This window comes from Lissotriton helveticus, chromosome 10, assembly GCF_964261635.1.
Source record: "Lissotriton helveticus chromosome 10, aLisHel1.1, whole genome shotgun sequence".
NCBI classification, from domain to species: domain Eukaryota; kingdom Metazoa; phylum Chordata; class Amphibia; order Caudata; family Salamandridae; genus Lissotriton; species Lissotriton helveticus.
In genome coordinates this window covers 973,614,342-973,639,866 of record NC_136071.1, presented here as the reverse complement: position 1 = coordinate 973,639,866, position 25,525 = coordinate 973,614,342, and the positions used below count along the sequence as shown (strand labels likewise).

The 25,525-nt window shown below is 45.3% G+C and overlaps 1 protein-coding gene across 2 annotated transcripts in view; it reads right to left on the bottom strand.

The window, feature by feature from the left end:
• Positions 1-25,525, bottom strand: part of ANKIB1 (ankyrin repeat and IBR domain containing 1) — a 580,820-nt gene that overhangs the window by 266,967 nt on the left and 288,328 nt on the right. For both annotated transcript variants that reach the window (XM_078663642.1, XM_078663643.1), the window contains exons 11-12: positions 21,610-21,740; positions 3,625-3,759 (exon numbers count right to left, since the gene is read on the bottom strand). In XM_078663642.1, coding sequence (XP_078519768.1) covers positions 3,625-3,759; positions 21,610-21,740 — 266 coding nt within the window. The remainder of the gene's footprint in view (positions 1-3,624; positions 3,760-21,609; positions 21,741-25,525) is intronic.

The following is a 25,525-nucleotide window of genomic DNA, read 5'->3' as shown; positions in this document are numbered from 1 at the left end:
CGGAAGGACACCCCCCAAAAAAATGAAGATATACTTGGGCCATGCTACCAGGATGGAGAAATTCCGGACAGAAAGTGAAGACAAACTGAAGCCAGCATGTGCAGACCAAACAGGAGCCAGCAAATAGGACTGACCATGAAGCCTATGAATGGTAAGCAATGGGTTCCCTCCAAGCCCTCTGTGTCAAAATAAAATGTCTCACACGCAAAGCACATGCACTGTCGCAGAAGAGACCTAAAAGCTAAGATCCACTGGTTCAGAACACAACTTTAACGTGTAAAAGACATTTACAAAGTGATACAGAGGCACAGGAGTAACCTAATATAACACTACAAACGAACTTCCAACCTGTGATCATCAGCATATAATAGGATCTTTCCATGATTGATGGTATAATACAATTTGTGCTAAATCTTAAATGTCATGAGACCCAGATGCTCTGAACAAACTAAACACATCCCTGAGACTACAGTAGGGCCAATAAAATGTAAGAAGGGCATTGAAAACAACCCTCTTACATTAGGCCATCACTGCCTGAATATCAAATGGAATGCTTGCTAAGGCAGCTATGAAAGACTATGGCTAACTTTTATGGTTGAAATTACTTTAAAAAAGCTATGTATAAAACCCCAGAAGCCCTTTAAATTTGGCAGTTATGGTATGACACAATAAAGCACAAACTCCACCATGCTCTGTACACTCCTCAGTCAATGGTGTGTAAAATACAAGCTATTTGCAAAGAGCAAAACGCTTGAGTTTTGTGCGTTTAGTGTGTGAATTGTGCATTACATACTTCAACTGACAAATTGTAGGTTGTGTGTTTGCCAAACCATAACTAATCTTTAACAGTGATCTTTCAGTGAAAATATATTTAACTGGATATGGTGGTATGTATACATATGTGTGTGCGTACTGGTATACACATGAGTAACTTCTCATAGAAATACAAATTGATATTAAGATAATGTTCAAGGAGATAGACTTCCATGTGTTCTCAAGACATTAGGCTTAAACTGGAAAAATCGTACAGGCAGTTTGTGGGATCCCACATATGGGTGAAGAGATCTGAAGACAGCCTCTGTTTAAGGTCAGATGGCACTAAAAAAGTAAGAATTATCACCGGATCTAGGAAATACGATCATATATCCCCACACTTGAAAGCTTTAAACTGGCTACCTTATGAAGCCAGAATCCAAATGAAGATAGCATGTATCACCCATAAAGCGCTACACCACAACACCCCAAGATACCTAGCGAAGAAAATCCAGCTATCGGGAGGTAACCGACCAGCTAGGAGTGCTGAGGAATTGTTATTACGGCCAGCCTTTTTCCGCAAGAAAAAAACCTATGACAGAGCGTTCTCAGGAGCTGCCCCCAGAATATGGAACTCACTCCCTCCTAACATCAGGAAGATCCAAAACGTGGCAACATTTAAGCGAGAAGTGAAGAGCTTTCTGATGAAGAAATACACTACCTAGAGTAGAACATTCATGAACTTTTAATGACCTAACTATCATACTTGTTTACACATATTACTTATGATAGAAGTCTAGCCACAATTGACTATTAACGCTAACTACACACGTGCTCTTGAATATTTATCATCTACCTCATATATGTTGTTCGTATAACTGTTTTGATATATGTGTCTTTCTTCTACGCCTTCTATGTTAAGCGCTCTGATACCCACGGGTCTTGTTAGCGCTATACAAAACTTTATAATAAATAAATAAATAAATAAATAATAAGTAATCAAACCTTGATGGTATGAGTTGCAGTCTTGGGGTGATCTCAGGCAAAAACTATTTTATAGTCCTTTTCTCTTTGCATCAGGGAATTTCTAATCAGAAGATATTAGCACGAGAGTGACTGTAGACATCCCATATGGCCAGTTTCTGAGTATAGCAGTTGGTTTCAATTGAGAGCCATTTGAAAGTGACCAGTGTAGGGGATATATTGAGCCCAGCCTGGTAGCCATGTATCACCACTTTCAGTGTGAGGAGAATTTTGGGCAGGCCAGTGAGTAACAAGTTTACATAGTGTATCCTTAAAAGAACTAGACACTGGCAGCTGTTTTGAGGTCATCATCAAGGATATATTCCGCTCTGAAATCTGAGCTGATATTGAGCATTTTTAACAAATTTGGTAATGTGGACTTGATGGTTTAGATTTTTTTGTTGAGCATGAACCCCAGAGATTTTGCCTTGTCAATTTACTGTGGCTGCAGTTCAGCATGTTCAGAGAGCTTAGCCAGGATACGATAAGAATGCTACACTAAGTGGGGACATCAGAAGGATTCAGTTTTAAAGGAACTGAACTTTTTGTGGCGAACCAACATCCAGTATTGAATATTTCTAGGACTGACAGCAGAATGACAATGTCTTCTGTAGAAGAAATTTCCAAATACAGTGAGGTGCCATCCACACAAAAACATAATGAAAGTCTATTAGACAAACCCTTGGTTTCCATGTAAATTGGTTTAGGAGAAACCATGGAACCTTGGGGTACACTTTGAAGAAGAAGGTATGACAGAGAGAATTGAAGTGGTCATTTACTTTACAGCTTAGTGGTGCTCCTACCCCAACAAATTTGCAGCACTCTAGCTCTGTTTAGAGTTGAGGAAAGTAAATGGTCTACCAGAAGATAAAGATCTAGAGGTGTACAGTCTTGAAAGCAAGAAGGTCCAGTAAGTCTCTTATGACTAACAGGCCTTCTTAAGGTTCATAGGAGGTATAGGAGTTCAAGAGCAGGTGCTCTTGCGCACCAAATTGGTGACATGCTTCATCATCGGGCACATGCTCCTCTTAGGGCTGGTGCTGAAATGCCCTATGGGCCCCACAGGGGGCTCTTTGCCGGAGAGCTTTTATTTGATTAGCTAAAGAGACTACCTGTGTAGAATTTGTGTGAAGTGTAGACTGGCTTTCAGGATGAGTGAATACTATGTCGATAAGCTCTTCTACACTTAAAGATGCTGATTAAATGTAAGCATTAATTGCTAAATACTGACGGTTAGAGACTATTTTGTGCCCTACCCGGATTATTTACCTACACTAGTGCACTGAAGTAGGTGACTATTATGATTTCATTTGATTGGAAAATGAATATAAACGACATGGTGCAAGGAAGAAATATTCTTTCATAGCCTGCTGGAGGGTGGTCATCAGTTAATATACCTGTGTTAGTTCATCCAAAGAGCTGTAAAAATGAGTTCCTAACAGGGATTCAGCATAGTGGAGTATCCCTGTAATTTCAGCTTCTCAAGAGAAGAGATGCTTTAAGACCTTTGGAAAATGTCCTTACTTAATTACATACTATGTTCAAATTGATCATCTTTATTCTGTTGTACAAATGCTTGAAGCTAATGTCAGTAAAGCCCCCACGACAACAAATTGTAATATGCCAACGTTTCCTTCTTAACTACATAGGTTGGTTTTAAATTAGCCAGTCAATCAAGCACACAGGAAGTCATTTTCAACACTAAATTTCATTTGTGTTCACATGGCATCAAAACTCAACAGCCAAACCCAAACATTATCTAGTACTGGTGTTAAATGTTTCTGTTTGTATGAGTGCTCTATTGCATTATATCAGTAGTGTCATTTCACTTTCACAATATTGGGTTACCTCTACTGTCATTTCCTTGGATTGTTCTTCTACATGCTGAATAACCTCATAGCGAGTGCACCGATAATAGCCACCTGTAGAAGAACTGTGTTTTTTCCATTCTTCCAAACAAATCCAGCAGAAATCATACTTGCACTATAAAAAAGAAAACAAAAAAACATTTAACACTGGACATGGAATTCAATTTGATGGCATTCTATATTTGCTCAGATATCTAAATTCAGGTATTAAAAATGAAAGCTGCATACTATTTTTCATGTTAAATTATACTTGTACAGTTCACGTTTTTTTATTATTTCAAACTTATCGCCCAGAATCAGTTTCAAAGATCTTAAATTCCCCCAAGCATCATCAAACATGCTTGTAGGTACAGCCTACAATTTACACTCTTACAACTATCAAACTTCACACACACCATTGAAGAGTACTTTCTGTTAGGCTTTATCCCATATAGCTCTCTTTACATTGAGGAAGGGTTCAAGAGAACTTCCTGAAGTCATAATCTACAACAGCTCTCTTTCAAGTAATTCAATCACAATACAAAGGGAACTTTGATGAGGGAAAGTTGAAGATTCAATTGAACATGGTAACTATGCACTTAGTTACAAAGCCTCTTCCAAAGACTCCCAAAACGTACACATGCAGCATCATATGTGGTAAATAGACGGAATAACAGTTCAAGAGTGATGATGTTGAACTTTTTCCTAGTTCTTGATCTGACTTTTCAGTTGATAATCTAGATATTTGGGAGGCAGAGAAATAGAAATCAGTAACTTGATACTCTTCTACAACAAAGGACAAGATGTTGACAGGTACGATGGGGTTGCAAAGTACAATTTATGTTTAAGAAGTGGAGAAGACCATCCTGTTTCAACATCATCACAATTGACATTTTTGTTTATGTCACACTTAGTGGAGGTAATTAAAGGATGCTACTATTATACTTTTCAATTCAAATGCTATCATAGTCAGATAATGACATTAGTTTATGCTGCGTTTTTAATATGGATACAATTTAATATAATCCACATATTACTCACAATAAGTGTTAATTATTCTTTACTTGTTTGAACTCCACAATAAAAAAATACTTTAACTTGTGAGATTTTAAAAAGTGGATCAACAGTTGCTTAATGTACAAGATATGTACTAAATGTACCAAATAAAAAGAGATTAATCTTCAAATATCAACAAGGTAATACTCTGCATGCTGGGGAAACGAGTAGGGAAGGATATCATACAAAGGCGTTATCTGAAAGGCAAAAAAATAAACAGGGAGAAGCAATGGTGCAACTTGATGAGATTATGGCTCCAATGATTCTCATACATTTAGCCAGTATGCTAAAAAAACAGAGAGTAAGCATAACAAATTAGGGCTTAAGGTGTCTCTCAGTAGGTGGGAACAGTATATTCACCACCTATAATTTTCTTCATCTACAGAACTTCCTACTCGACCTAGGCTGAAAACTGTTCTCTTTTTGTCAGTCTTAAGTAGTACACATCCTTTATGAAAAAGTAGATTGATAGATGCACCCAGAAGGAAAAGTATACAAGCAGCATTATATAAGGAGGACTTTAAATATTTGACAGGAGACATCATATAGCATTTCAACTACTGTCACAATAAATGCGAGTTGGTAGGGCTTGATCTTACATCCAGTATTGAAAAAGGACTCCTTATATAACCCTGCTAGTAACCACTTCATTGTTTCAATTGACATTGAAGACAAGGATATGATTGGGGACTGTTGAATGAGTTTTTTTATGTGGGTTAAATAAAACAACCTTATGATGTGTTATCAGACGTGATTTCAGTGTGGGTACCTCAGATCATAAACTGGCTTTATTTCTATTAATCCATTGAATGAATCATATGACTGTTGCTCTAATGTATGTCTGCTTCATTGATTTCAGGGCATCTTTCAACTGATTGGATAAACTGGGAAAAATTGACCAGATGAGGTATTCCCCCATCTTAAGCTGCCACCAATTCAGACTTATTATTCTAACACCTGGGTTCAATTTATGTAGGTACAAAATGGTTAACTATCCCACAAGGTTAAAATCAACATTGGCTGAAGCAGGGGTGCACTTGTGTACACCCATTTTTCAGCCTGCATGTGGCAGACATGGGTACAGCACTACATAGATACAATACACAACTACGGAGAGACAATACACACCCTTCCTACATTGGTAGGAGGCGGAAAGATAATGAAGTACGCAGACAACATTATCATTTTCAGTAGAACCAGAGTAGGACTCCAAAGGCAGTAACAAACATTTTAGCAGTACTTAAGGAAGAATATACAGAAAATACTAAAATTATGGTCAACACTCACAAATTTAACAAACATTGGCAACGCAAATATGTCTTATCTTTGGGGTCTATAGGCTTTGCTAATGCCTTTTGGAGATGCTGTAGAGCAACAGGCAAGATGCTGTGAGCAAAGGGGAGAGGGTGGAGGGGGGGCAGCATGTGAAGCAGGGCTCGAAAAATCCACTCGCATTGTCAAGCAAGATTTATTCAGGACTACCTATTTTTAGGGACGACTCGCCCTTTCTGGCAAGTTGAAAATCCTCTAACTTCAGTCACAGAACACAAAGTCAATTTTAGGAAGACAAACTGAATTTTGACCTCTGTCAATAAAAGCAGAGCAAATGTGAAAAGATAAGATTTAACAGCATCTTTATTGCTCACAAAGTGAAACAGCAATAAAAAGGCCTTTAAATCTTGTTATCTTGTCACATTTGCTGGCTTTCAGAGACAGAGGTCAAAAGTCAGTCTGTCTTTCTACATTTATTTTGTATTCTGTGACTTAAGTTAGAGGATTTTGTTTAGTAAAGTGTGTGACAACTGAACTGTGCAAATCATGTTACATGAAAGGCTGTAAGATGTCAGGCTTTTTTCTAACACAAAACTAAAATAGCGGAAGTGAACGGTTCAAACATTTCAAATATATTTCACTAGTTATGAAGACCCATTTTCAAAATTCTGTGGTGACAAAAAATATTTTTATAGGCTACAAAACAAATTAGAACACTTTTTAAATATTTTTGCTAAAACCCAATTTCCAAACATTATTTATGCATTCTTAACAGTAAAACTACATGTTAGTGGGAACGTTTTGTGGCCATTTCAATGAAAAATATGCTTTGGTAATATACTTATGAAAAGTGAGTTTTTTTTTTTTTTTTAACATTTTTATTGTTGCTCACACATGGTACATAGGAACGATGAAAGATTCTTCAGAGCAGCGTCAACATTCAGCTGCCCGCAATCAAATAGAGCAATATTTTATATTTTACCCCCCCAACTTAAAACTAGTTACTTCAAGGGTCAAAGTTCTCGAACCGCGTTAGAAATTCAATGTAATAAATGGCGTGTCTAGTAGCATCTAACGGCAATTTATGCATGCATTGATAAAAACAATCCCGTCTACACTCACAGTTCCCAGGGCCTCGTATCTTGCACTGCTTCTGGTCCCCACCCCTCACTCCCTCCCACTACTCCATATCCTCCTCTTCCCCTGAGCTGTCCCCATCTTCCTCTTCAGGCAGAGGCTCACAAATGTCCCCTCTGTAAGTGTTCCAGGGTGTCCAAATTCTGTTCCATTTGCGTGGATTAAGTCTCTGTTGGTACACCGCCCTCTCTGTCACCATAAGCAAGTCCATGTTTCTGCACCAATGCGCCAGTGTCGGTGTCTCCAATGCCCCCCAGTTTCTTGCGATATCCCGCTTTGCCAGCATCACACCAATGACCACCCATCGTTTCGCATGCAGTGACATGTCCGTTGGGCCCCAAACATTCAATAGGCATACCCTAGGGTCAGGCGTGAACGGGTTCTGGAGGGTCTGGCCTATCGTGCGTGTTACACGCCTCCAGTATTCCTGTATATTAGGACAGGTCCATACAGTGTGGAACAGTGTACCCTCCTCCCCACAATTCCTCAGGCAATATGGGTGGTCTGCCCTGTGGATTTTATACAGTGTCGTGCGGGTGTAGTAGACCCTATGTAATACTTTAAATTGGACCAATCTGAATCGTGTGAAGATACCTGCCTCCCTGGGCGACGCCAGAGCTGCATTCCAGTCCGCCTCATCCAGGTCCCCAATCTCATCCTCCCAATATTCCTTCAGCTTCCCTAGTGGATCCGGCAGGTTGTTCAGTAGTTTGCGGTAAGTGAGGGAAGTTGCACTTGACTCCATATAGTCCGTAAGCAGTCGGTCCTCTAACGGAGCCGACTCCGGAACTGTCACACCCGGGTCCAAGACAGACATGAGTGCGTGCCTAATTTGTATGTATCTGTATGTTTCAGTCACCCCAAGGTCGTACTGCTCCCTCAGGGTCGCAAAGGGGAGCACGCCCTCTCTTGTCCATAGATCGCCCACCGTGGAGATTCCGATGTTATCCCATTGATCAAACCCTTTGGAGCTGCGCAGGTTACCGAGGGCCTTGGTATCCCACAGCGGTGTGAGTTTAGTGATCACTCCCTCCCACGCCAGCCGCCTCTGAGCTTTGTGCCATATAGAAACAGTGTGTCTGGTAGGTCCCTCCAGCTTCCTCACCATTCCCTTGTTGTAGAGTGGGGCCAGGAGGGTGGTCGTGCCCAGTTGGCGTCTATCCGCCATGTAAGCCGGGTCGTCCTGTGCACTATGGATCCACTGGTTGATCACCTTAAGGTGAGCTGCCCAATAATACAATTTAAGGTTGGGGAGGGCTATCCCCCCACTGTACCAGTCTCTAGTTAATTTCAACTGTGCTACCCTGGCCGGTTTGCCACCCCACAGGAGGCCTGACAGCTGCGCCGACACGTGGCGAAAGAACGATATGGGGACCATCGCCGGCGTATTTTCCAGGACATACAGGAAGCGAGGCAGCGCCATCATCTTAAAGAGCGCTGCCCTACCCAGAAGTGTCAAGGGGAGATTCTTCCAGTGGCGCACGTCTGCCCTCAGCCTGTCCAGTTGGGGCTTAAGGTTCAGGTCTAGGAATGTTGTGTGGTCCCTTGTAATTTGAATCCCTAGGTATTTAAAGGAGATGGGTTCTACGAGCAGCTGGCAATCCGTAGGTAGGACCGGAGGGTCGCCCTGCACCATATAAATTATGGACTTGGACCAGTTAAGTTTATAGCCTGAGGCTGCACCGTGTCTCTCGCACAGTGCCAGTAAGACCGGGATACCGTTCGTGAGGTCCGTGAGGTAGACGAGCATGTCGTCGGCATACAGGGAATCCCTATCCTCCCATCCACCTCCCCACTGTACGCCTTTCAGCAGCTGGGTGGTCCTGATAATCGTGGCCAGGGGTTCCAGCACTAAGGCGAATAACAGCGGTGAGAGCGGGCACCCTTGTCTCGTGCCCCTCGCCAGCGGAAGCTCCCTCGAGATATGTCCGTTTGCAGTCACCCGTGCCACGGGTTCGGTGTACAGTAACCTGACCCACGATATGAATTTCGAGCCAATACCCATGTGTTCCAGGACCGCAAAGAGATAGCGCCACTCCACCATGTCAAACGCCATTTTGGCATCCAGCGACAGCACCGCTGCCGGCTCCTCTAACTGTGGGGCTCGGGCTAGCACCCCATGCAGCCGTCGCAAATTCAGCGCCGTGCTCCGGTGAGGCATAAAGCCCGACTGGTCCGGGTGTATCAGGTGCGCCAGATGGGGCAGCAGTCTGGTAGCCAATAGTTTTGCCAAGATTTTACTCTCGGCGTTGAGGAGGGAGATCGGGCGGTATGATCCGCACTCTTCCGGGGGTTTGCCGGGCTTAGGAATTGCGATGATTGTGGCCATGCGCTGATCAGGAGGCAATCGCCCCTGCTCCTGGCACTCCCTGAACATATGGAGCAATGGTGTGGACAGCGTTTCGGACATGAGTTTGTACCATTCTATCGGCACACCATTGGGGCCCAGCGCTTTCCCTGGGTGTAATGCAGCTATAGCCAACTGTATTTCGTCAGCCGTCAGGTCGGAGTCAAGCTCGTCCCGTTGGTCTTGTGGGAGAGTGCGGGTAGGCACCCCTATGAGAGAGCTCTCCGCCATCCCCCTTGTGACCTCGTACTCAGGGGAGTATACGGAGTGAAAATGGTCTGCCAGGAGTTCTACTATGCGCGCCGGACTGGTATGTATCTCACCACTAGGGTCCTTCAGTTGCAGTACGGCCCTCTGCCCTCCCCTTGTCTTCTCCAACCACGCCAGGAGCTTCCCCGCTTTATCTCCTACATCATATACTCTACTCGTTGTTGCTGTCACACCGTTCATCACCCTGCGACGTAAATGGTCGGTGTGACGCTGCTGGCACAGTCGGAGCGCGTGTTGGGTAACCTCAGTCGGGTGCCCCTCGTGGTCTTGTGTTGCCTTGTGAAGTTGTTCCTCTAGATCTACCAGTTCCTGACGCTGTGTGCGCTTGTGCTGCGCGATTACCGAGATCGCCTGCCCGCGAAGAACCGTCTTGTAGGCCTCCCACAGGGTTGACTGTGACGCCACCGAACCTGCATTTTCGGTGAGGTAAGAGCGCGTACCATTCTTCAAAGCCCTGGCTATGCCCGGTTCCCTGAGGTATCCCGGGTAGATAGGGTAAATTCGTCTATGGGTTCGTTCCTGACTGGACAGAGTCAGTGTCAGCGGGGAGTGATCGGAGACCCCTCGTGGTCTAATCTGAGATTCAGTGAAATTGAGGAGGCCCCCCCCCCAACGTAAGGAAATAGTCAATCCGTGATAGGCTGTCGTGAACTGGCGAATAGTATGTGTATTGCCGGTCCGCTGGGTGGAAACGCCTCCATATATCTATTAAACCCTGTGCTTCCATGAAGTCATGCAATCTGGAGGACCCCGGCGTGTGTGTACGCACTGGGTAGCGGTCTAGGGAGTCGCGCGCCACCGCATTAAAATCACCACCCACGATAAGATCTCCGTCTGGAAGGTCTAGCAAAAATTTCCCCAGTTCTGGGAGAGCTATGGTGTGCAGTGCTGGCGGGATGTACACCGAGACCACGTTGAGCGGCTTACCCTCCCACTGGCCATGTATCGCCGCAAAGCGCCCCTGAGTATCAATGCTAACTGATTGGGTTATGAACCTGGACGAGCGATGCATTAATATCCCTGTGCCCCGGGACCCTCTAGTAAACTCAGAGTGGACAACCATGCTGTAGCCTTTCCTATCCAGGGCCCGTGTGGCTGTGCCAGTGAGGTGTGTTTCCTGTAGTAGGACCAGGGCGGGATTCAACCTTTTTATACTCTGTAGGACCAGCCCCCGTTTAATTTTGTCCCCCAGACCCCTCACGTTCCAGGACATAAGGCTCAACGGGGACGCCTGCCCCATATTAGTGCCCCCCCCCCATCATGCTTGGGTGAGCGGAAGGATAATTTGTGCGCGCGGAGGACCAGGAAGCCCGAGAAGTGAGCCTGCGCGCTGTGCCGCGACACTACCATTCTACGCTCGTGTGCCCCAGTGTAACTGTCTTGACCCTGCGTACAAACTAAGACCCAAAACCACATCCTACCCCCAACTCCCCCCCTCCCTGCCCCCCTGCTCAACGGACTCAAAACTGCCCGCCCCCCCAACTCAGCAGAGTGCCTGACCCCAACCCAAAACATAGTACTTGCTCGCTGGGGTGAAGGACTCTCCGCAGTCAGCGGCCCCCTTCCTCGGCTGCGGAGGCCCCACCGCCCAGTGTCCAAGGCGGCTCTGCCAGTCGTCGTTGTCGTCAATTCAGCCAGACATTAGCGGTGACTCACTGTTCTCCGTCGGCGATCTCTTCATGAAGGTCAGGCAACGGGGATCGCACCTCCGCATCCTCGTCGTTGGTGTGTGAGCCCTGTCGGGTTCCAGCATTACGGTGTTTGTTCTGCCTGTTGGAGCGACGGGGGTGGCCCGCCGTCCTCCACCCCTCTAGCCATTCCTGCGCCACCTCCGGGGAATCAAAAAACCAAGTTTTGTTGTCTGCCACGACTCGAAGCTTGGCCGGAAAGAGCATGGAATACGGGATGTCCCTGGCCCTCAGCTCCTTTTTTACCTCGAAAAAGGTTCTCCTCCTCCGTGCAACCTCGGCTGTGTAGTCCGGAAAGAAGGCCAGCGTAGCGTTCTGGATCTTAATAGGGGGCGAGTTCCTTGCCGCCTGCAGGATGGCGTCCCGATCCCTGAAATTGAAGAGCCTCGCTATGATCGGTCTGGGGTTGGCGCCCGTCTTATGGCGTCCCCCCGGGACCCGGTGCGCCCTTTCCACTGTGAAGAAGGCGGAAAGTCCTTTGGGCTTTAGGGTCTCCTTGATTAGGGTCTCCACATAGAGATCCATCGCCCTCGTGTCCTCCGATTCCGGCACACCTATTATACGGATGTTGTTCCGCCTCGAGCGTCCTTCCTGGTCATCGAGCTTGTCACGCAGTTCTTTGTTTTCTTTTGAGATGCGCTCCATACTAATCTGCAGCTCCGATACGTCTTCAACCAAGGATTTGGTCACCACCTCCATAGTATTCACCTTCTCCGTCATCTTATGAAAGTCCGCCCTTATAAGTGTGATTTCGGCCGAGATCGACCCCACCGTAGCTTGCACCTGTGTGAGGGCCCGCATGACGTCGTCTATGGTCGCCTTCTTGCCGCCGGACATGTCAGCAGTCTTGCCTGATTGTGATTTGGCGTCTGGCGAGGGTGAGCCGGACTTTTCGTACGCAAACCGGTCCAGGCGCGATTGCGCCGCCACGTTCTTCTGCCCCCTTCCGGCCATCTCGGCTGCGGGTCTCGCCAAAGATAAATGTAGCCGGTGTCCCCTGCGCCGGTTCAACTTTTGGTCGCGTGGTCACCTGGTTCCTCCGGGGTCGCTCCAATCTTCTCCTCCCCGGACAGCCACAGGCCACAGTCCAAGGGCCCACGCTGCAGCCAGAGGTCAGGTGTGTCCCCCAAGAGTCGTCCGTGGCTCTTGCGGCCAGCGGCGACAGCAGGCACGACAGGGTCCCCGTAATCTGGTGATGCCCCTACAATGTCAGTGAGATGAGGGTGCCAGCAGAGATTCAGACCCCTTCGTGGGGCATAAGATAGTCCATGTCCACCCTGGAAGAGCGTGTGCTGCTCCCCTCCAATCCCACGTGTGACGCCCTTGTCCCGCGGCCGCCGGACCCACCGCTTGGTACCCCTGGTGTCAATGCGGGGTCCGTGACACCGCCAGGTAATCAGTCCGGATGTAGGGTGAGTGCCCCGCGTGGACGCCCCTCCGCTCTCGGAGTCCGCACTGGGAGGAGGCGCAATCAGGTCCAGTGGTCCGCCCGAGCTCCCCGCCTCTCCGTGTGCCCCCGGTCAGCGGGGGGGCTCAGGGGCTACAATGCGGTCAATTAGGCAGTGCGAGTCCTTCCGCCGCCTATCCCAGTGCTCCGGTTGCCGCGCTGAGTCTGCGGCGGCTGTGGCAGGGCTCTATGGTGCCTCAAGATGGCGGACACCAGTCCCGATGTCGCCGCACTGAGCGCCGTCCTCTGTCCCCGCCGGCCGTCCGGGTCGTTCTCCTCCTCACCGCACTCAGGCACGCACTCCGGGCTCCCGAAGTCCGGTGGCAATGGCTGGACGCTCCGGTTTCTCCTCCGCCGTCGCTGGCCGCGGCCGGGCACTTCCGGTGTTTCCCTGCCCGGGACAGTCCGCTTCCTGCCAGGTCAGCAGCGCAATCTGCTCCCCGGCCCGGATGTTGCACACAGGCCCACACGGGGTACGATCAGAACCGCTCTTCCCGACCTCGGATTGAGGTCCCGCTGGTCTGATACACTGCCGCCCGGTCCTGGGCTTCGTTGCCTTCCCGCCTGGGAAAATCTGTTGAAGGATAACTGGTCGGATATTACTGGGAGCCGCTTCAGTCACGGAGCTCTCCTTCTAGGCTGCCGCCATCGCCGGCTGCAGGCCACGCCCCCCGAAAAGTGAGTTTTTAAACATGAACTGGGAATTATTACTGCTCCTGCCCAGATGACAAGGCTATGAGTGAACTAAGAGGAAAGCTAGGGATCATTAGTACCCTATATATGGACTTGATTCTTCTTATACATGGAGCAAACATTTAGTATAGTAAATAAAGAGTCTTTTTGTACAGCAAAAATAGTGAACTTGCATATTTGAATGTGCTCTCTAATGTGATAATAAAGAAAAAGGCTGCTTCATAAGACAAAATATTTGCCTAGGATCACACAATCGGAGACCAATTCATGGGTCAAGTGCATTACAGCTAGGTTGAGAGCTTATTAAAGTTACTAAACCTGCAGGTCAAGTACGTTTTTATGATTTTTCGAGCCCTGTGAAGGACAGAAACACAGGGGTAGAGGGAGAAGCACAAGAAAGAGAAAGCAGCAAGTAGCGTGGAGGGGTAGGGAATTTGGCAAGAATAGAAGCACAGCACACAAGAGAGCTTACAACATGAGGGAAACAACAACGCAGAGTGATGGGGTAGGTATTTGGCAGTGGGTGAAAAGCACATGAGAGTGAGGTAGAAAACACGTGCACTCTCATGGAGTGCTTAAGCAAAAAGAAAAATGAAATTCGCTAGAAGTGGAATGAGAAAAGTCAGTCAGAGATTGTGAAGAGCTACGGTCATGGGGAGGGACTAACATAAAATGGATAAGCTGGGATAAAGAAAAGCTATTGCTGAAGAAAAAAAGCAAATGACAGTGATAATAAAGCCAGCCAATGGTGAGCAATACACATGCTGCAAGCACCTGTCAGTGCATGGTAAGCCCACAATAAGTCATTTGCAGTCAGACAGCTTGTGCTAATAGGCGTGACCTAAAAATAACAGCAAGTTGACCTTTGGGGACAAATACTGTAGTATGTTGCAATGTAGGAATATCTTGGTGTATGTTAAGTGTAGGTATTACCATCTTGCTACAATGAAACCTCAATGCTCATCTCTCACCAATACAGTTATTTAATTAGTAAATAAGTTAACTGGCCCCTCTTTTCGTGACATATTGAAAGCTATAAAAGACAATCTAAAACCAATCATATTGTATAGTAGTGGAGCTTTTCCTGGTAGGCTATCACAGTGGCTTGATATGTGGTGCAGTGTAGTATGTATAAGAGACTATTTGGTCCGCCCAACTATATGATGTAAGAACATGTAAGGCTGAAGTCTCAACTTATCCAATGATTTTCACTAAGGAGGCCACCTGTGTTAAACTTTGGCTTTTTGTGTTAGCTGTTTGAGGTGACACACGAAAGTCACTATTGTTGGCAAAAGCTCATTCAAAACCTAAACTCTCTGAACATGAGATAAGGTTAATTCATGTTATGATATCATTTTGCATTATTTAAAAGGTGGGGATCTGCAAGTATCTGGTCTGTTTTTTGGGATACAAGGTGAATGTTTTTCAGTGTTTCACCAAAGTATGTTGCAAATTAGAACAAATAGTGACACCCCCTAGACATGTGAATAACAGCGTTTTTACTTTCTGTAAGCAAGGTCGGGTCCAGAGATCAGTTGTTCTTAAGCAGAGCATGATTTTCACCTTTTTTGGTTTTAATCATTCTTTTACTGTATTAGTTTTAATTAGCTGAACAAGAAAACTAATATGAATGTTTAGCTCTTAACCTATGATCAAACAACGTATTGGACCAAAGATAAGATAGAAACATCTTTATTGTTCAAATCTTTTCATTGCTTTCTCTTACCTCCATCCAGTGGCCGGCGAGCAAAAGAGCACGGATAAGAGGAGGTGGGAGACAGATTGGGGGGTAAGCGGTAGTAATACCAAAGGGTCACCCACTGAAGGGTGTTCAACAACTAAAGCTGTGTCCTTTATTGAATGTTCAGGATTGTTAATACAGCCTGGAGGTACTGGTCTGACGTGGCCAGGCAGAGTCACTCTAAGGGTGCTGATAAGTCGTTGCCCCATTAATCTCAGAACACGATGGTATCGAGGGTAAATGAGTTCTCAAAAGCCTTGGGGCAGTAAGCATATACAAGGGCTCTGTATGTTCTCGAAGCATAGTAATGATAGTTTTACGAAAGCTGTGAGTTTCTCCATTGCCACTACATCCCACAGCTTCAGTAGCCAATCCGAGTGAATGGGCCTGGTGTCTGCCTGAGGTAATCACTTATTTGGTGGCACAGAGAGCCATTTTTGTAGCCCTTCCCCATCTCAGTAGAGTGAGTAAGTCAGGGGAATCAGTTGCCTCAATAGGACATACCTAGGAAAGCGGGGAATATCTCTCGCAAAGTAGTAGTCACTATCTTTTAACACCTCATCCCAGTACCTCTTAAGTTTGGGGCAGCAAAATAACAAGTGCGTGTGCCTACCCGCTGCCCTGCAGTTTCACCAGCAGATATCTATGCTGTTGGGATTCTATTTTACTAGTCTGGCCGGAGTATAAAACCAATAGTGAGTGACTTTGAGCCTAGATTACTTCCCAGCAGCGCTGCGTGTTCTGTGGAAGATTCCAGACACAATTCTTTGGGTGATAAAGTGCGTTCCAACTCAATCTCCCAACGTCTTCGAGCCGGGGACTTGACAGTTGGTGTGGGCTTGTTGATAAAGCTATAGATGTCAGAGAGGAGGCGTTTATTGTCTGTTTTACTTAATAGTCATGTATCAAATTTCGTGAGAGGTCTACTGGCGCGTGGGCAAATCACAAGTTGAGTGACTCAGTGTTTGATAGCTAATAATGCCAGTGCTCGCTGGAAGGAATGCCATATCTGAGTTGGAGTTGCAAGAAGGCCTGTATTCCTGTATGGTCAAAGCGTTTGTAGTTGGCGGTTTGCCAGCCATGGAAGTCTAAACCAGTTTGAGTGGGCGGTAATGAGGGGTTGCCTATGATTGGTGCGAGGAGTGAGATGGTGTGGATAAGCCTTTTGCTAATATAGTTCTGTTCCAGGCCTCCATCGTCAAGGGGGAGAACTACAATCAAGGTGGACTGTGTTTTTTAAGTATCCATGGGGCTTTACAGATGTACATACCCACTAGGGATTGATCTATAAAACACCATTTCTTTTTCTGAGGCCAACCTTTTACATTCCACCATGTATCCGAGCTGGGCCGCTAAGTACTAGTGGGTGGTGTGGGGATTTCAAGGACGCCCTCTGCTATGGGTAAATATGTCCGCTTTCTAACCAGGAGTGGTTTCTTGACATCCCAAATCTAGGTGTCTATCAGGTGTTGGGGTTTGTTTAGTAGTTGGGAGGTAGGGTGGACATAGCAGAAGAGTCAGCATTATGTACACTATCTTAGGTAATATGGTCAACTTCACTGCAGCAACGTTACCTATGCAGGAGGGTCATTTTGCCTTCAAGCTCTGCAGATCATTGTGTGTAGAGACCAACAGGTTGGCATAATTGCGTTCGGCCGTCTCACGCAATGTGGGGTGTAGCATAAGGCCCAAATGTGTCACCCCCAACAGGTGCCCCCAGTAAGGGGAAGAGGTGCTCTAGATTTAGCTCTGTCATTTGGTGATATGCTTAAGTTAAGGGCATGTGTATTTGGGATATTTACTTTGAAGACATACACCACCTTAAAAGCATCCAGTTCTCCCAAGAAAGCCGGAAAGGAGGTGCGTATCTGGGTCAAGGCAATCATAACGTCGTTAGGGTGTAGTGCTATTATGTGTTATTGTTTACAGAAGGTAATGCTGGTGAAACTCCGGTCGAAGTAACCATTGCTCTTTATAAGCTTCCTCATAATAATAATAATCTGTGCAGTCGCCGGTATCAGCTCTGAGAGTGGTTCCATATACAGGGCGAAAAGAAGTGGGGTGCCTCTGGCTGGGAGACTAAGTCATTAACTTTCAATCAGGCGTGGACCCAGAATAGCAGTTCCAGACCCATTTCAGGAAGAGCTTCCCCAATCCCACATTATCCAGGACAAGGCGAAGAAAAGTCCAGAGTACTTGGCTGAATGCCTTCTCTGTATCGATGGATAGGAATAGAGCTGAAAAATGCTTGCATGCAGGTTTGTCCATAAGATGGAGGAGACGCTTAATGTTGTCACTACAGCAACGTTCTGGGATGAACCATGCCAGGGCTGGATCTACCGGACCCTGCATGAGCAGCAGGATGCCCATAAAAAGTTAGGAAACAACATTCAGGAGGGAAATAGGGCATAGAAAGAGCACAAGACTTCGGTCTCTCCCAGACTTGTGTATTACAGTGATCACTGATTCTCTCATTGTGGTAGGTGGAGCGCTGACCTCTCCAAACAAGTTGGAGAGGGCATGAAAGGAGGGGGGGGGGGCAATTGGGGAGCGAAGAGTTTATAAAACCTCAGTGTAAAGCAGTCCTCCCGGGGCTTTGCCCAGTTGTAAACTAGATATGGTGGTTAGGACTTTGTCAGTCCAGATGTCTGCTCTAAGGAGAGGACATCACTCTTGGGCAGACAGATTGGATGAACCGAGGAGAGGAACTCTTCCCTGCCTATAGAGGTTGGTGTCGCATCGCTCGAAAGCTCAAATGATTTTCTCAGTGTGGCCTGCTTTATGTGCCGTTCCCCATTTAGATCTTAAATATATGGCTATTGTGGGTTTGGGCTCTTAATTTAACCAGCCTTGTTGATCCTTGCGCAAACTTTTCTTTACTTTGGAGAAGAGCAATCTCGGCTCTATCCTAATCAAGGGCTTTGAGCTGCTTTCTGGCTAGTTTGATTTGCCTATTCACTCTGTGGGTACCATTTTATGCTCCTCAAGAGCTCTCAGTCTTGTAACTTGGCACATTTATCCAGTCTTGTTCTATTGCGTTTCGAAGAGATGCATAAGAAGGTTCACCTCATCACTGCCTTTAATGTTTCCCATACTAGAGATATGGGGGTGTCTGAATATCATTCTCATGAAGACAGTGTTGATTGCTTCCCGAATCTCCTGCCTGGTGGACTTGTATGTGGGCAGTTTATAATTAAGGTTCTATTGCCGGTAGGAGGTGGCAGGACAAGGTATGTGAAAGGTGAGCGTGGTAAGGGAGTTGTCCGACAGTGCTGCCACCTCTAGCTCTGTTCGGTCTGTGGCTGCTAGGATCCAAGGGGACACTAAGAAGTAGCCAATCCTGGAGTATGTTTGGTGTGAGGCAGGAAAGAAGGTGCAACCTCGGGAAGAGAGATGTGTGAACTGCCAGACGTCTGTCAGACCAATCTCCCCTAGCCGCCGCAACGTAGGTGTCGTGAAGGCACCTGACTGATCTTACCATTGAGCCGATCTATCCAGTGAAGTGTCATGAACCAGGCTGAAGTCACTCCCTATAATTATGTCAGCATTGGGGGGAGTGGCTACTTGACTCAGGGAGTGTATGAGGAACTGCTTTTGATGGTCATGGTGTAAAGCGGCCCCTCCAGCCCGAATCAGTGACGTGAGTGGACAAAGAGGTGGCATTGGCCCATTATGAAGATTCCGTTTACCAAATTGGTCCCCCATGTGAATGTGGCCTGTTAACCATGCTGACAAGTTGTAGCTATGAGGGTCTATGCCGTGGGTAGATCCTTGGTATCAACTATATAGGTGTGGTCTAAGGCAATCTTCTTTTCTGCATGGTCAGGTAGCAGTTGACAGACGATGACCTATCCCTCCAGATTGCCCGAGTCAGCCTGGAGCAGAACCCCCGTGTATTCTTATGTTTGAGTAGCTGGATGTAATCTCCAGGTCCTCGTACTGATCTTGCAGATCTATCAGCTCGCAGTGGTGAGTTCCCCGTTCCTCTTCCCTGACAGGGCACCCGGTCTCCAGGGTGGCCACTCGTTGATCAAGGTCGGCCACATCTTTCTTTATGTTCTTGATGTCTGTGGTGACGTCCTCCCGCAAGTAGGTGATATCCTTCCTGAGTTTGCCAAAGAGTGTTTCTATTAATGCATGGGTGACAGGTTGGCTGTGGGTTCTGATTCGGCTGCATCCCCCTCGGCGGTCAGGCTTTTTGGAAGCAGCTTTGGCAAGCAGGTACTTGAGCGTTGAATCCTTTTTGGTATGGTGCATCGCTATGTCAGGGGGACAGCACAGCCTCAACCACCCACATCAGAGGAGTTGGAGAAGCGGGGGAGGAGGACGGGGCGCAGGAAGGGGGTGGGGTTCCTGCTTGATGTCCCAGTGCTATATGTCTGCTGCCTGGAGGGGTGTGGGCTGCATAGCTGACAATGCAAAGTGGCCAGGATTTAAGGGCTGGATGGTGTAGCCTCTGTGTAAGTTCCACTGTGCCTCCCCGCACCTGGTTTACTGTCTGGACCCTGTGTCAAGGAACGGATTCCCTAATCCTGGACCCCTCTTATCCATAGTCCATTCGATGAGTCCACCCAGGTCTGATCGGAGTATCGATGCCACTCCAGGGAGCCCGCTGGTTGTTGAGCCAGAGGCCAGACATAGCGGTGTGGTGGCTAGTGATGCCCCCTGGGAACATCAGCAATGCACTTGTAGAGTGCTCTTTCTCTCTACCCTCTTTGCATGAGTCCTGCAGTGCGAACTCTCTGAGGCCGTTCACCTCTGCACTGCGTGTCTCTGCCCCCTGGGTCCACAGCTTCATCTGCGGGCTACTCCCATGCGCCGGCTGGAGGGCGAAGAGATCTCAGTCCTGGGTCTCTCAGGGGCACAGGAGTCACCCTCCTCCCCCTGATTGAGCACCACCCTCCGCAGCTGGAGTCACGTACTATACACAACTTGCATGGGGTGCCAGGAACAGGCCAGGGCCTCACCATGTCTTTCACCAGGGCCCCCTTTGACACGCCTTCAATGTAGGAGACACCGATCCATTGGCGTGGGCTGCAGCAACCAGAGAAGGCCCAGTCCTGGCCCTGCTTGTCTCATTCACCACCCCCCCAGTGTGTTGTAGCTTGTTGTGGTGGGAGCAGCTCTAGGGAGGCGCCACTGACATTAGCTAGAGTCCTACACCTATGCTGCGCCCCACATATCTCCCACGGGCAGTGCCATCTTGGGTGTGCACGTAGGCCACACTAGCCTGTCAGCCTTCAGCTACCATGGGGTCTTTTGTCTCTGTTGTGCAGTTGCCCTGCTCCCAACATGTACCTCCAGCTGGTGTCGGAAGACAGTTCGCTCACTGGGCTGATGCCATTGGGTGATTGTTTCAAGAGAAGGAGCTCAGAAGAATCACTCCTAGCTAGCCACCATTTTGGCCACATCCAACATTGCTTATTTACTTATGAAGGCCACCATGTCCATTTTCTTTTTGGGAGTGAATAAAATCCAAAAATCACATCATGACAAGAGACTATTCTTGAAATATAATGTGTTAAAACGTCTTTGTAATAAACTTGTGGGATAAACAATTATATTATTAGTTACAGAAATGTTTGCACACAATATAATGTTCATACAATCATACAGATTGTTCCACATTTAGCTTTAGAGGATCTAAATTTGTACCAACAGGGTGAAAAGGGCATACAGGGATAAGAGCAGGAGAGTCCCTCTAGCTTAACGACTTACAAAGCATGTCTTTTCATGAAGTATTAATTTCCTGAAGGAATAATCATTAGCAGATAGTTATGAGCAGATGTAGATAGGTTTGTGAGAAAATGCCACCAAGAACATCACAAAATACAGTTCAAAGTCAATTATCTAAACTTCCAATGCATTCATATCGGAGAAAGATAAGAAATTACTAAAGTATATTGTATGCTTACACTCGGATAGGCAATAAAAATTACATTTAGTGTACCATTTCTATACAAAATATATATATATAATCTCAGGACTCTGAATCGCTATTTGCTAAAGATAACAACAATAGCAAAATACAAAAGGCTAATGGCTCTCTGAAACGATAAGAGAGTGTCATTGTATGCACTGATCTACATATTCCAGGGTAAATTTGAACACAATAATGGCAAATCAAAAAATGAATAAGATGAAGCAAAACTCACTCAAATCACCGGGGATAGGCACATAAAGAAAAGCAAATCTGTAAGAAATCTCAGTGACTTTTTTCTTTTTTTCATACTCCAGAAATATGATCACGGAACTCCCTAAAGCATACATGGTGATTATGGACCACAACATATTCTGGACATTTAAAACACCCTAAATGTTTGACAATGTCTTACCTTGGCACATTGCATATGATTGCAGCCCTCATTCTTCTGAATTGGAGACTTACAATTAGCGCACGGTTTTGAGTTTGATAGTAACCACAAACAGTTTGCAGCATCTTCAAAAGCTTCATTAACTCCTGCAACTATAGTTAGTTAAACAAAAGTGAATCAGTTAATACTGTCTTAAAAGGTACAAACATAACCAAGGTAGTTGCTAAGTGGTTCCATGACGTGTGTCAATGGAATACATTCCACCAAGGCTAGCTTCTGTGCCAACATCATTAGGCAAAACGGTTTTAGAATTTAATTCCCAAGTGTGAAACATAAGAGAATGAAGCCACTTGGTAGAATTGTGTTACTCATTTGCACCATATAGAAGAAACTAATGCATACACATGTAATGCCAGCCCCCAAGTCTTAATAATACTGTATTCTTAAATCACCATGAAAAATGTCACAGGCACTTACCATGTCTAGCCTTGTGGCATGCTGTTAATGTGCTAACGTTTTAAAACAAATGTGCAATTACAGTTCTGTAAGTTAAGACTTCAACTTTTGAAAGTGTTGCATTCTCACACTTTGTTCCTTTTTTGTAGTTTTTATAAAAATACTAGAGCGAGTTTTAAAACATTTTTTTACTACATTTTACACAATGGAAACCAGTGTTAATTTCCCTTCAATTATTGGATTTCCTCCCTAAGTGTGTGGCCATATTGCGCTGTATTAATTGTACAGTTAGAATTAGGAAATATTTAACAATAGATTAAAGTAGACATTCTATGTGCAGCAAATGGAAATAAACTGCTTTAGCCTGCTTTTAACATTTTGTAATTCATTCTTGCTTATTTTAGGATGTTTGGAATTTTTTAACAATTGTAATCAATTTGCCTTTTATGTTTTTTATAAACTAAATTGAAAATATTTGACTGGCATTCTCCATCCATTGAAAAAAGCAAATTACAGTGATGGAGCAAGTGGGTCCAGAAGATAGTGTGGTCTGAATAGGCATTGGTTCCACATTGGTTACATAGTATGGTCCTGAACTATTATGGCTTATTAAATGTTTTTATTACTCTGTATACAACTGTGGTACAAAAAGGAGGGCAGCACATTTTTATGGCTTCAGAACATTCAAGGCACATTGTGCATGCTTTTCGATTTTCATGTTGAGAGATGGTTTCAGCTGAAGTAATCAAAATAACATTATTTTGGTCTTAGTGTGTGTTCGACTTTCTGTGGAATTTCTGTAGTATGCAATTATGTGTGGGACACTGAGAAATTGGACTTAGTTGTTTTCCTCGATCCACAAGAAGTAGTTGTTGATTGTCACTGTCCATTTATTGGTCTGGATGTGCATTTTTTTAATGCCGATATATATAGCGCAAACTCGACCCAAAGGTATTGGAACGCTTTACATGAGCATAGTTATGTTACACAAGGACACATTCACGCACGGGGAGATAAAGTGATTTGTCCTGGTTTCCAGCATCAAAGTCGGCAATCTAGCCGTCGGACCACATCCTCTCCCAATTAGCTGGCCTGAATGTATGTGCAATGCATCAGTTTATTTAAAAAGACCTGTAGCAGCACATTCGCTGTACTTGATGCAGATTACAGTGTTATGCCACCGAGAAGGTGATGTACTTATTTATTTAAAATGAAGAACTGCAGGTATGTATGTATGTATGTATTTGGTATTTCTCTAGCACAGGCCCAGACAAAAACACTGTACATGGTCAAAGGCAAGCTAAAAGTAAACAAGTAATTGTAACGAGAGCTAAGTTGTGCAAGGTTAACGTACTGTGATGTAGTGATCCTGGGTGCACAGATAGAAACGGCCTGCTGTTTTATTCATTTATTTTTTTACACTACTTAGCGGACAGTTTAATGATGTCTTGGCTTTGTGTGTGCTGAGAACCACCAGATATGGTTAGCTTGTCTGCAAAAAAGGCGGATGTGCTGGCCGTGATGGCCATATACATGAAGCGGCTGGTTTTGAAAGATGGCAAAGGCAGGCAAGGGGAGCCAGTCGATTTCCAACAGGATGAGGGTGATGTGAACAGTTTCTTAAGATTAAAAATGAGACATGCTGTGGCGTGTAGAAACGATACAAAAGGGGATGATGGACGGAGCATTTGAGCAAATCAAACACTCACCCCCAGTCAACTGATCTGGGTTTAATCCATCACCATTCTTTAGCTCACTCGGCCACCCCAGTTCAGACATGGCTATATGCAAATCAGTCTGACCCTGTGCCTCATGGGAACAGTCCAGCCCGAACTGCCAAGCCATGTCTTCCCTGGACTGGAAACAAGCATCCTGGGACCGGTTTCGGATTCATAATCCTAATCAGCCAGGCTATCTTGAATCCAGTGGCCAAGTGAGCAAGGGACTCACGACTGAGCATACCCTGCCACACTTAGGGCGAACAAAGCGATACAAAAGGGGATGATGGACGGAGCATTTGAGCAAATCAAACACTCACCCCCAGTCAACTGATCTGGGTTTAATCCATCACCATTCTTTAGCTCACTCGGCCACCCCAGTTCAGACATGGCTATATGCAAATCAGTCTGACCCTGTGCCTCATGGGAACAGTCCAGCCCAAACTGCCAAGCCATGTCTTCCCTGGACCGGAAACAAGCATCCTGGGACCGGTTTCGGATTCATAATCCTCCTCAGCCAGGCTATCTTGAATCCAGTGGCCAAGTGAGCAAGGGACTCACGTCTGAGCATACCCTGCCACACTTAAGGCGAACAAAGCGATACAAAAGGGGATGATGGACGGAGCATTTGAGCAAATCAAACACTCACCCCCAGTCAGGCGTGTAGAAACTGAACCAGTTCAATCAAGGCTATGCTTTTGATTTGCATCTGTTTGAACATTTAAAGCAGGATTAGAGTGTCAAAAGCCACAAACAGAAGTAAGTTCAGTGAATTCATGGCACCCTTTCTGCACCAGTATATGTTCTTGGACCTATTCGTTATTCAGACATCTGCGTTTCTAGGAAGCAATAGGTCTGTGACCGCACTCTCTGAGCGTGGCATGGTACGTGGAATCTAGAATTGTAGGATCAAGTTAGGCTAATTATGTTAATACAAGGACAGCTTTTTTCAATAAAGAGATCAGCTTATTTTTCAAATAATTGATTATTTGGCAACATGCCAGTAACAAAGTTAGCAAAATTCCTTCCACCTCCTACTATCTGCAAGTTCAAAGGTATTGAGTAAATGACAGAAGGCAACAGGTTACTTGTGGAGCTTGAACTTTTTTTTGTTTTCAGAAAGTTGCAAAAGTGCTCATCTCATTCATCATATAGGTATTAATAGTTTGTCAACACTAACTCTGACCTAAATAGTGAAATATTTAGACCCAATCCTGGAAAAGTGATCAGCTGCTAGTCTCAGACATTAGCAAGTCGTGATTCAATGTCATGAACAGGTTGATTATTTTTTTTAACATAAAAAGGCACTACTGCATAACATAGGTAAAGCTGAAATTTGAATTTGTAATGCCTATCAACTCCTAAACTTGTATGTGATTTCATAGAATACCAAATTCACATAATGCCAATTCTGAGAAGCCAGTTCACCTAAACTAAATAATCAAACTTTTCCACACAAATGACATTTAGCAATTGGTAGAAGCCAGTTCATGGAATGTTTTGTTTGAAAATTGCCTTAAACTTGCTTTTTTAAAAACATGTTTTAATGCCATTAATCATGAATGTGGTTTGTGCAGGTTGCTTCACAACAAGGATTCCACACATACTTTTATTCCATTCATCATATTCCCTTTCCACGTCCTATTATTTAGGAACCTACTATTTATTTTGTTAGTGTCTGTTTCAGCTAACCCAAAACCTTTTCTACTACTTGTTTGCCCTGATTTGTTAATTATCTCCCCATTGTCCTCTTCTTCTTCCTC